The sequence below is a fragment of the Ranitomeya variabilis genome, chromosome 2 (genome assembly GCF_051348905.1).
Source record: "Ranitomeya variabilis isolate aRanVar5 chromosome 2, aRanVar5.hap1, whole genome shotgun sequence".
In the NCBI taxonomy this organism is placed as follows: domain Eukaryota; kingdom Metazoa; phylum Chordata; class Amphibia; order Anura; family Dendrobatidae; genus Ranitomeya; species Ranitomeya variabilis.
The window spans coordinates 675,715,307-675,728,223 of NC_135233.1; the positions used below are offsets into that span (position 1 = coordinate 675,715,307).

General features: G+C 42.1%; 1 protein-coding gene across 1 annotated transcript in view; it reads right to left on the reverse strand.

Annotated features, from left to right (window-relative positions):
• Window positions 1-12,917, reverse strand: part of LOC143807593 (uncharacterized) — a 57,644-nt gene that overhangs the window by 4,322 nt on the left and 40,405 nt on the right. The window contains exons 8-13 of the mRNA XM_077289301.1: window positions 11,796-11,841; window positions 11,469-11,602; window positions 10,360-10,488; window positions 6,786-6,900; window positions 3,658-3,792; window positions 1,108-1,233 (exon numbers count right to left, since the gene is read on the reverse strand). Of these exons, the coding sequence (XP_077145416.1) occupies window positions 1,108-1,233; window positions 3,658-3,792; window positions 6,786-6,900; window positions 10,360-10,488; window positions 11,469-11,602; window positions 11,796-11,841 (685 nt within the window). The remainder of the gene's footprint in view (window positions 1-1,107; window positions 1,234-3,657; window positions 3,793-6,785; window positions 6,901-10,359; window positions 10,489-11,468; window positions 11,603-11,795; window positions 11,842-12,917) is intronic.

Sequence of the window (12,917 nt, forward strand, 5' to 3'; positions counted from 1 at the left end):
GTCGCGGTCACGTGACCAATCACAAGACTGCGACGTCATCGCAGGTCCTTCACACACACCATTTATAGGAACGGAAGCGGCAGCATGCACCGCTGAGGCGGGAAGACTCCGGGGGCCATCAGAGGGTGAGTATCACTTTTTTATTTTAATTCTGTTTTTTTTACCAATTATATGGTGCCCAGTCCGTGGAGGAGAGTCTCCTCTCCTCCACCCTGGGTACTAACCGCACATAATCTGCTTACTTCCTGCATGGTGGGCACAGCCACATGCAGAAAGTAAGTAGATCAATGCATTCCTAGGTGTGCGGAATCCCCGCAATTCCGCAAATTTAATGAACATGTTGCTTTTTTTTCCGCGATGCGATTTTTTCGAGGAAAAAAAATGCAACATTTGCACTAGAAATGCAGAATACATTAAATAAATAATAGGAGGCATATGTTCGCGTTATTTTCGCGTTTTTATAGCGAAAAAAACGCGAAAAATACTGAACGTGTGCACATGGCCTTACTGAATTGGAAGATAAGCATTAGGCCGGCTTCACATCACATCCGCTATCAGTGGCTCTGTTGCAGCCTTTGTCTGAAAGACTGAAAAAAATTATTCAGGCGAATCTGCTGAAGAGGCCATTGACTTAAATGAAACCGACTGAGTCACTTTGCGCTGTCTCATCTCATTTTTCAGCAGTGTCAGACTTTGAGGCGGGCACAAAAACGCACCTGACAATACTTTTGTGCCCTCCTCAAAAAGGATAACTTTTAAATTGTTGAAAGTCCCTAGTGATTCCAAGAACAGGGACTCCTGCAAGGCCCCAGTTACACGGAGCAGCAGTCGATCATACGCACTGAGGCACCATATTAACGAGAGCCATAGATCAACTGAGCACAGCGTTCAGCAGATCTTCGTGCCTCCTATTAAAAGTGACAGGAACGTAGTGTGCATGATCAACCACCGCTCTATTCAGCCGGGGCTCTACAGAGCCACGATTCTTGGGATCATGGTGGGCCATAGCAGTCAGCACTAGTTAGTAATACCAATGAAAAACATCACAGTAAAGCCTCTCCATTTAACTGCAAACCACATATAGAAAGCAGACAAAGTAGAACATACCTTCACTTAAAGAGCTCAGGGTGGCAATGCCCATCTGCTGAAATCTCAGCTCTGGGTGACTGAGGTAACTCATGAGGTAGGCTTGGAGTTCCTTCATAAATAGTTTCATATCTGCTACGTTGTTTTCTATATAAGAAAGTCAAAATAATCAATATTTTTCCAACTAAGTATTGTAGCTGACTATCTCTTAGTTTTGGTAAGAAGATCCAAGTCTATATTCTAAGACTATCAAAGGAGTGTGGTCATGTGGCTAAGGGGAGACTTAAAAGACTATGGTTACCTAACTTACAGATAACAAAAAAAAATCATAAAAACACATTTATTATGGACCCCAACACTTGTAACAGGTTAATTCCATACAGTCACTGAGCTGGATAAATAGATTGTGATGGTTCTGTTATAGCACAGATGTGATCACCTGCTTATGATATTTCTGTATATTTTATGAAAGGATAAACACAATAAAAGATTTCTGTATAGATTCAGCAACTGCACAACACTGAGGAAGGGCAGAAAGTATATAAACTCGTCTCGCGTACATTCACTGGCCAAAATAATGGTTGTGTTATACCACAATGAAATCTTTTGTTTGTCATTTCAGGTTTCTGGTTAGCAGGAAGTACAATTGATAGAAAATTTAGATAATGAATTATCATTAAATGCCAAGGAGAATATTCACAAGGTCATGCCTGATCGGAGCTAAGCATCATAAAAAAATAAAATGGAAAATTTAAAAATTCATGCATTGAATTTCTGACGTCTGTGTTAGATCCTTGGTCAACATGTGACCTGCATGGGTAAAGGGTGAATCCAGCTATACATTTGGCTGATATACAGGTCCTTCTCAAAAAATTAGCATATAGTGTTAAATTTCATTATTTACCATAATGTAATGATTACAATTAAACTTTCATATACTATAGATTCATTATCCACCAACTGAAATTTGTCAGGTCTTTTATTGTTTTAATACTGATGATTTTGGCATACAACTCCTGATAACCCAAAAAACCTGTCTCAATAAATTAGCATATTTCACCCGACCAATCAAATAAGTGTTTTTTAATACCAAACAAAAAAACCATCAAATAATAATGTTCAGTTATGCACTCAATACTTGGTCGGGAATCCTTTGGCAGAAATGACTGCTTCAATGCGGCGTGGCATGGAGGCAATCAGCCTGTGACACTGCTGAGATGTTATGGAGGCCCAGGATGCTTCAATAGCGGCCTTAAGCTCATCCAGAGTGTTGGGTCTTGCGTCTCTCAACTTTCTCTTCACAATATCCCACAGATTCTCTATGGGGTTCAGGTCAGGAGAGTTGGCAGGCCAATTGAGCACAGTAATACCATGGTCAGTAAACCATTTACCAGTGGTTTTGGCACTGTGAGCAGGTGCCAGGTCGTGCTGAAAAATGAAATCTTCATCTCCATAAAGCATTTCAGCCGATGGAAGCATGAAGTGCTCCAAAATCTCCTGATAGCTAGCTGCATTGACCCTGCCCTTGATGAAACACAGTGGACCAACACCAGCAGCTGACATGGCACCCCACACCATCACTGACTGTGGGTACTTGACACTGGACTTCAGGCATTTTGGCATTTCCTTCTCCCCAGTCTTCCTCCAGACTCTGGCACCTTGATTTCCAAATGACATGCAAAATTTGCTTTCATCAGAAAAAAGTACTTGGGACCACTTAGCAACAGTCCAGTGCTGCTTCTCTGTAGCCCAGGTCAGGCGCTTCTGCCGCTGTTTATGGTTCAAAAGTGGCTTTACCTGGGGAATGCGGCACCTGTAGCCCATTTCCTGTACACGCCTGTGCACGGTGGCTCTGGATGTTTCCACACCAGACTCAGTCCACTGCTTCCTCAGGTTCCGGTCACCTCTTCTCGTTGTACAGCGTTTTCTGCCACATTGTTTCCTTCCAACAGACTTACCATTGAGGTGCCTTGATACAGCACTCTGGGAACAGCCTATTTGTTGAGAAATTTCTTTCTGGGTCTTACCCTCTTGCTTGAGGGTGTCAATGATGGCCTTCTTGACATCTGTCAGGTCGCTAGTCTTACCCATGATGGGGGTTTTGAGTAATGAACCAGGCAGGGAGTTTTTAAAAGCCTCGGGTATCTTTTGCATGTGTTTAGAGTTAATTAGTTGATTCAGAAGATTAGGGTAATAGGTCATTTAGAGAACCTTTTCTTGATATGCTAATTTATTGAGACAGGTTTTTTGGGTTATCAGGAGTTGTATGCCAAAATCATCAGTATTAAAACAATAAAAGACCTGACAAATTTCAGTTGGTGGATAATGAATCTATAGTATATGAAAGTTTAATTGTAATCATTACATTATGGTAAATAATGAAATTTAACACTATATGCTAATTTTTTGAGAAGGACCTGTACATGCATCTTTGTATCAATCATAATTTCCTGCCGCTGGTAATACATTATGTGATGCTGTTTTGTACATTTTCAGCTGCTTTGCATGTGAGATATTGATAAGAAAGATCATTATGTTGGATACAATTACGTTTTCTTCTAAGTACATTACCGGAGTGAGACAGATGATTGAGAACACTGGCAGCTTGAAAGGAGAGTTCTTGGTTTTCCAGGTCCACTGCCATCCCCACCAGGTGCTTGAGAATTGCTTCTTTCTTCCTTTTTCTCAACTGCTCCCGTGTAATATCTGGAGGGTAGAAAAAAAAAAAAGACCAATGATGACTCCTTAATAAGTGTACACCTATTACTCAGATTGTAGGTGTGTTACTGTGTCCTGTCAGCTGCCCTCCCGACCTTACACAAGATTGAGATTTGTTATATTCAATTGAAAAGTAAGGCAACGTCCACGCTTTCAGAATTTCACTTTTGCAGACCTTTTCAAAATCCAAATTTTGTACCCTTAAATCAGAGAGTGGTGTCACACAAAACAGTTAATACATTACATTTCCCACATGTCAACATCAGTACAATTTTGGAAACAATTTTATTTTTTTTTTTGTTAGGACGTTAAAAGTTGTCTGGCGATTTCTCACTTTTCCAACAAAATCTACAAAACCATTTTTTTTTATTTTTTTTTTTTATAGGGACCGCCTCACATTTGAAGTGAGTTTGAGGGTTAATGTAACAAAATAACAAAAAAAAATACCCAAAAGTTACACCATTCTAAAAACTGCACCCCTCAAGGTGGTCAAAGCCACATTCAAGAAGTTTATTAACCCTTCAAATGTTTCACGATAACGAAAGCAATGTGGAAGGAAAAAAAAAAATGAACATTTTGCTTTTTTCACAAAAAAATTATTTTGGAAGCTAATTTTTTTTATTTTCACTGGGGTATCAGGAGAAATTGCACAAAAAATGTTGTGGTCCATTTTCTCCTGAGTACACAGATACCCCATAAATGGGGGCTAAGCCACTGTTTGGGTGCATGGCAGGGCTCAGAAGGAAGGGAGCACAGTTTGACTTTTTGAATGCAAAATTGGCTGGAATCAATGGTTGCGCCATGTCGTGTTTGGAGACCACCTGATGTACCTAAACAGTGGAACCCACCCAATTCTCTCTCTCCTCTGATGTGCGATCACTAGTGATGAGCGAATATACTCGTTACTCAAGATTTCTCGAGCATGCTCGGGGATCCTCAGTATTTTTTTAGTGTTTGGAGATTTAGTTTTTAGTGCCGCAGCTGAATGATTTACGTCTGTTAGCCAGCATAAGTACATGTGGGGGTTGCCTGGTTGCTAGGGAATCCCCACACGTACTTATGTTGGCTAACAGATGTAAATCATTCAGCTGCGGCAATGAAAACTAAATCTCCGAGCACTAAAAAATACTCGGAGGACCCCCGAGCATGCTCGAGAAATCTCGAGTAACGAGTATATTCGCTCATCACTAGTGTTCACAACACTGGGGTCAGTAAAAACCAACCTGAATCATGTTCTCTAGGGTCTCAACTACCCCCAGTACCCGAGACCACAGAGAAATTCCGATGCTGGGGGGTGCTATACACTTATTTCTCAGCGCCGTTAAAAAAGTGGCGCTGAGGTATACCCTTACCTGCCACCGTTAAAAGGCGTACCGGCAGCCGTTAAGGAGTTAATAAAAAAATTTTATATTTAATTTTTAGACTAATTGGTATTGGTTACATTTTTGGTTTTTGTAGGAATAATCTAAAAGGAAACAGAAAAATAGGAAATCACTCCATTAGCCTACTACAAACAAAGAACTATATCATACATGTCCTCTACAGAAAAGAGCTCACAACTATACCCGTATATTCTTTATAGCAATAACCACATTTCCTGCAGCTTCCCCAATATCCTGCTTCAGATTTATATCAGTGACAATTACATAGACTTGAACCGCAAGTACCCTGGTAACTGCAATGCTTTCCACAACTAAGTGGAGTTTTAATAAAATTGTATTATAACATATCAGCAAGATAATTGTATATTCTCGTGTAAGTTCAAAGTAAAGCTATATTTCAACATTGCCAGTCACCAAATTTAACAAAAGGGGTTTTCACATTTGTAGAAGAATCTGAGCGTTAAAGAAGAACTTCCAAAAAGAGAATCTGAACCTCCCGCTCCCATCTTCAAGACTTGTCGTGTGCTGCGCCAATTCTTTGGAATGCACTACCCAGGACAGTTCGATTAATCCCCAACACCCACAGTTTTAAGCATGGCCTAAAAACGCATATTTTCAGACTGGCCAACCGCCTCAACATAATTTGTCGAACTATCCCTGTGTTGCCAATAAAAAATGTTCTTCAAAACCAGGACCCTTGTATCATCTGTCCTTACACCCTTTTGCATTTAATAGCCCTCTGTGCTGTGCACACACTGACCGGTGACCGGATCATGCAGCATTACATGAACACCCTATTTATTACATTGATGTCCGGACTGTACAATGAAAGCAACTGTTACCATCCACCTTTTGTGCCCCCCCTATTTCCTCATAGATGGTAAGCGTGCAAGCAGGGCCCTCACTCCTCTTGGTATCTGTTGATTTATGTGATTATTATGATGTAATATCTTTTATTGTCTGTACAACTTCCCTCTAAAATGTAAAGTGCTGTGGAATATGCTGGCTCAATATAGTAATAATAATATTTTATTTCTAAAGAGCCATAAAATCAATGATCATGGTGCTTACCCCTATTGGCATATGTAGATATGCTATAAAACACTTCATAAGACAGTTCCCCTTTAAGGATATATGCACATGTTGCAGATTTGGCCCTGTAGCAGTTTTCCAAGCTGATTACAGTACCATGTTAACCTATGGAAAACCAAATCCGCAGTGCACATACTGTGGAAAATACCACGCGGAAACATTGCGGATTATTTTCTGCAGCATGTCAATTCTTTGCGCGGATTCCGCAGCATTTTACACCTATTCCTTAATAGGAATCCACAGGTGTAAAAACACAGGTGAAATCTGCACAGAAAAATCTGCAATGGAATCCACAACGTGTGCACATACCCTAAGGCTGTGTTCCCTGCAGTTGTTTTTGCAGCCATAGCAAAATAATCTTTGCTAGCTAAATTAGCTTTGTTCCCCATTTATAGTTTTATTTTTGATCTAATCCAATATTTAGAAGACCATTCATCCTTTATCCATGTCCTATCTTTCAATAGAAGTGTGGATTTTTCTTGTGAAGTAAGAAAGCTAAAAACCTACTATATTTAGTAAGCTCTGCAAGGCAGGATACAACATACTGCAGCGAGTCATCTTCATTGTTTGGATCAAGAAGTGCAATCAGTAACTCTTCAAAGCACTGGTTCTGCACAATAACCTAGCATGAAGAGAATCAAAAAAAACAAAAAAAAATGGTTACATTCTAAAAATGGATGACGACACGAATGCCCTTATGTTATATAATGACACAGGGAAATTCCACACAAATAAAACCAAAGTTGGGATAAATTTGCTGATCTCACCGACCTACTGTAGGTTCAAATCTTTGGGATCGGTGAACATATATTCACCAATAAGCCTTTGCCACCTGCCCAGCATTGAGCGAGTCCTACTTAAGCCACTAAAACTGGCTTTCCTGCTTTCGTTTATCCCCATGCCTTCTCTTCCCCAGCCTCTCTAGTCTGATTGATACCATACTGTCTGTGTAATGTCATGTGCCAAGCAAGGAAATCAGACTGTAAACTATCGAGGCCACAAATATGGAGAATGGGGCAGCCCATCCAGTGTAATGAACCTTTTATTAACCCATGCCACAATTCAACTCCAATGAGCTTCTCACTGGAGCTGAAATGTTGCATGGATTAATCAAAGATTAATTTCACTGGATGTGCTGCCTCATTTTCCATATTTGTGGACTGATGGATCAAGCCCTTAGACATGTGCACCCCCTCTTTCAAATTACTTATGCTGCTGCCGCCTTTCCTTTAAGCTAAGGAGGCTGGTGCTGGGTGGGGAAACAATCTCAGGTAGCAAAGGTTCAGAAAGTGCTCTGTCACACCAGGGGCGTAACTACCGCGGTCGCAATTGCGACGGGGCCCGCAGTGCTTAGGGGCACGCCCAGTCCAGCAGACTGGGCGGGCCCCTAAGAACTCTGAGCTACAAAATGGGCCGCCGGCCCCTTAAATAAATCTTCTTTACAGGCCCTGGAGCGCGTGCACTCTCTCAGTGCATGCGCGATCACGGGTGGGACTGCATTGTCCCGCAGCAGAGCCCCTCCACCGCAGAGAGCTGCACACCACAACTATGGCTGCAGCTGCTCTGTGCGCACAGCACCTGTGATGAGGTCACAGGAGGGGAGGAGTCGGAGTCACATGATCAAGGGCTTCCGTGTAGTGCAGGACAGTAGTGCAGTGCTGGTTGTCATCGTGCTGGAGGAGGGGTTTGTGTGGATGTAGCAGAGCCGCGTGTGTACGAGGTGTACGGAGCGGAGCCGCATGTGTACGGAGCGGAGCCGCGTTTGTACGAGGTGTACTGAGCGGAGCGGAGCCGCATGTGCAAGGTGTACGGAGCTCAGCCGCGTGTGTAGGAGTAACTGTGTGGCCATTATACTGTAGGCAATATCATGTGTGGCCATTGTACTGTATGGAACATCATGTGTGGCCATTGTACAGTATAGAGCACTATGTGTGGCCATTGTACAGTATGGAGCATCATGTGTGGCCATTGTACAGTATGGAGCGCTATGTGTGGCCATTGTACCGTGTGGAGCACTGTGTGGCCATTGTACCGTGTGGAGCACCATGTGTGGCCATTATACAGTATGGAGCACCATGTGTGGCCATTGTACAGTATGGAGCACCATGTGTGGCCATTGTACAGTATGGAGCACCATGTGTGGCCATTGTACAGTATGGAGCACCATGTGTGGCCATTGTACAGTATGGAGCACCATGTGTGGCCATTGTACAGTATGGAGCACCATGTGTGGCCATTGTACAGTATGGAGCACCATGTGTGGCCATTGTACAGTATGGAGCACCATGTGTGGCCATTGTACAGTATGGAGCACCATGTGGGGCCATTGTACAGTATGGAGCACCATGTGGGGCCATTGTACAGTATGGAGCACCATGTGGGGCCATTGTACAGTATGGAGCACCATGTGGGGCCATTGTACAGTATGGAGCATCATGTGTGGCCATTATACAGTATTGAGCACCACGTGGGGCCATTATACAGTATGGAGCATCATGTGTGTCCATATTTTTTTGTTTATAATTATTGTTTATGGAACAGTGTGATCAGCAGTGCTAAATGGGTGAGGTTGGGACGTGGATTTGGGTGTGACTAGTTGTGAAATGGGTGTGGTCAGAGGCGTGGCCTAAAATTTGCCACGACCCGCTGCATGCGCCGCAAACTTTGTCCCTCTTTCTTTTCTTCAAAAGTTGGGAGGTATGGAGCACACATGTCATGTACTCTGCGGGCAGGAGCTTAGAGGTGTGGGACCCATGCACCAATTTATGGGATGCAGATTTCCGGCTGGGTGCGGCCATCCCATAATGATCCCCCATAGCCACATAACACATATTACAGCCATACACATACCCAGCCCACGACTAATTCTGTAATGGTGCTTGTATTACTAATGCAGATGACATTTGTGTGTCGCCATTTCTAATTCACCTATACATTTTGGTATGGGGGCCCCATTTGAAAGTTCGCATCGGGGCCCATAACTTTGTAGTTACGCCACTGTGTCACACCCATAGCACTTTAGCATTTTCAGTCATATTCAAATGAGGCATAACTAATTGGGAACCCATCTACTGAGAAAAGATGTAAGGCTGTTGGTAAATTTACAATTCAGAGACATTCATGCCCTTATATGCAGTTTTGTTTGATTTTGCTGTCATATTGACTTTAAAGGGAATCGGTCACATCCAGGGACATTTTTGAACTTAATAAGAGCATGCAGGTGATGCAATGGTAAAACCAGTCATAAGTGTATTCCTCTTAGCAGTATTCTTGGAGAAATCCTCTTTTATTCTGTAATGGTAATGAGTTCTTCCAGGCTCTGGGGCATGCGGTGTCTGGAAGAAAACTCGGCCTCCAGTCTTCATTAGCGTATCAGCCCCCTCCCTCCATCAGCGTCACTCTGCACTGTGACATGTAGTGGTGACTCCGGAATCACACACCCTACAATAGCACTATTACACATCACTTTTCTGCCCTTCTATGGGCATTGGCTTGTCCTGCGTGGCAAGTCACTGGGCGTGGGGACTGGTAAGAACACCTTATCACTGCACATACCGGTGGTTACTGGAGTGGAAGTAGCTGTGACTCGCCTGAGCGGAAGAACAAAGAAGCATAATGCCCATAAAACAGTGGAAAAGTGATGTGTAATCGCACTATTGCAGGGCACAGGTACGGGATTCCGGGGCCTCCACATGTCACAGCAAAATGTAATGCTGATGGGAGGGGGCTGGTATGGTAATGAACACAGGAGGTAGAGTTTTCTTCCAGGCCCCGCACACCCCAGAACTTAGAAGAATTCATCATTACCATAAACAAGTAATAGAAGATTTCTCAACAAGACGGCAGATATGAAGCATACAGGTATGACTGTTTTTGTGTGCCCATATTAATAGGTAAAAAATGTCCCAAGGGGTGACAGATTCCCTTTAAAAGCAAATTCAATCCAAACCTGAGCATGTTTGACACCATTCTATATTACATTATGTAACAAGCCAAGGTAATCCAACATGGTACCTTTTCTATACAGGTGTTGAAACCCATTACTAATGCAGAGACCAGTGGGGTATTTTCTAGAACGTACCTTTATGTTCTCCGATTGGCTTAGATTCTGGATAGTGCAGGCTGCATGAATGACAATCATAGGGTTTGCTCTCTCCATCTGCATCAGTATAGCCAAATGTCGAAGGATTTTTTCACACAGCAACACATCCTGAGCAAAACAGATAAAACAGAGGATGAAGGTATCCGGACATCTCCAAATGGCACGAATAACCACAGATAGCATGATAACACATCAGTCTGCACTAAGCAAAATTACACCTCCACCCTGTAAAGCTCAGCTCATTATCTTCTTAGTCAGTCCGGCTTCTGCTGACATGCAGAGTATGCACATAGCAGGCTCTTGTTTTTTTGCTGGAATCTGAAATACAAAGTCCGTAGCCTTCCATGGGGCCTCACTAAACCTTTGGATTCAGACACGTTTTTTTTTTTTTTTTTTTAATCCATCTTGTATGGTGTGCTCCACAGCTTGCAGTATTACACAAGCATATGTAATGCTGTTAGGGTTAAATACTGTGCCTCACTAGGACACAATTCCGTAACACATGGAGTGCCAGAAGTTCAGTAATGCAGAACCACAAGCACTTAAAAGGGTTGTCCAGCCTTAGGCTACAAGTCTTCAATCACTTTATATGACTGCAGACTTGTGAGTCCTTACATCACTGCGGTATGCGTATTCTCCGTTGCTGGTATCATGAGTGGGCGGTTGTGTGACTGCAAGTATGCCATATGCATAGTTCCGGCCACATTTCGACTAGACTGTGTCCGGCCTCGCTCTATACACTTGCATTGAGTGAGGGCGTACCCGTCTAGTCTGCATGTGATCGCATGTATGCAAATCACATACTAGCAGTGCTCGAGGCACTGGAAAATCTTCTCAGCACATGCGATGTGAAGATTCACATAGATAGCCTAAAAGTCTGCAGTCAACAGTCCCTTTAAACTGCCACAATATAGGATATGTGCACCTGAGGCCTACTTTTCTAGTGAGGTTTTTGATCCTATGTTATTTGTTATATTTTCAAAACAACCTTGGAGGCATCTGTTACAACTGAATGTTTGTGATCTAGGAAATCCATCATGCAGCACAGAGCAGACAAGAAATGCACCAGACAGCATATATATAGCTACCATAACTCCCGGAGGATGGGTCAACGTGCAAAGAAGAGTGACGGAAGCTTGTCGGACATCTTTATTGTTAGAATTCAGAAGGGTGAGTACTAAAGGCATGATGTCCATACTAAAGAGATGGGCCCGAACTTCAGCTGCATAAAAAAAAAAAATAAATAAAATTACCACTGTAATATAGATTAAAAAAAACACAACATAAGAGTAACAGCTGAAACTCCAGGTGTCCACATTTGTCATAAAAAAAATAAGAGCCTGCAAATAGCTTCAAGGCGAAGCATAAATGAACGTCTTGCTCATAGTTACTTATAAACACATAAAATCCCTTACCACTTGAAGCTAGGTTATTCAAACAAAGACACGCCTGACTGGAGACCTGTGTTATAAAAAAAAAAAGGACACTGTAAGGAGGAAGAAAATAAGCAGGTTTACACCAAAGATTTATTTTTACTTTCAGAAGTGTATATTAAATGTTAAAGATTTGAATTTGCTGAAACATTATATCATATGTAATGATATTACACAATGACGCATTGATAGGGAATCCAGATTGTGAGCCCCAAAGGGGACAGAAATTACAGTTATATGAAAAAGTTTGGACACCCCTATTAATCTTAAGCTTAATGTTTTATAAAAATTGTTTTTTTTGCAACAGCTATTTCAGTTTCAGATATCTAATAACTGTTGGACACAGTAATGTTTCTGCCTTGAAATGAGGTTTATTGTACTAACAGGAAATGTGCAATCTGCATTCAAACAAAATTTGACAGGTGCATAAGTATGGGCACCCTTATCATTTTCTTGTTTTAAATACTCCTACCTACTTTTTTCTGACTTACTAAATCACTTTTTTGGTTTTGTAACCTCATTGAGCTTTGAACTTCATAGCCAGGTGTATGCAATCATGAGAAACGCTACTTAAAGTGGCCACTTGCAAGTTGTTCTCCTGTTTGAATCTCATCTGAAGAGTGGCATCATGGGCTCCTCAAAACAACTGTCAAATGATCTGAAAACAAAGATTATTTAACATAGTTGTTCAGAGGAAGGATACAAAAAGCTGTCTCAGAGATTTAACCTGTTAATTTCCACTGTGAGGAACATAGTAAGGAAATGGAAGAACACAGGTACAGTTCTTGTTAAGGCCAGAAGTGGCAGGCCAAGAAAAACATCAGAAAGGCAGAGAAGAAGAATGGTGAGATCAGTCAAGGACAATCCTCAGACCACCTCCAGAGAGCTGCAGCATCAACTTGCTGCAGATGGTGTCACTGTGCATCGGTCAACTATACAACGCACTTTGCACAAGGAGAAGCTGTATGGGAGAGTGATGCGAAAGAAGCCGTTTCTGCAAGCACGCCACAAACAGAGTCAGCTGAGGTATGCAAAAGCACATTTGGAGAAGCCAATTTCTTTTTGGAAGAAGGTCCTGTGGACTGATGAAACCAAGATTGAGTT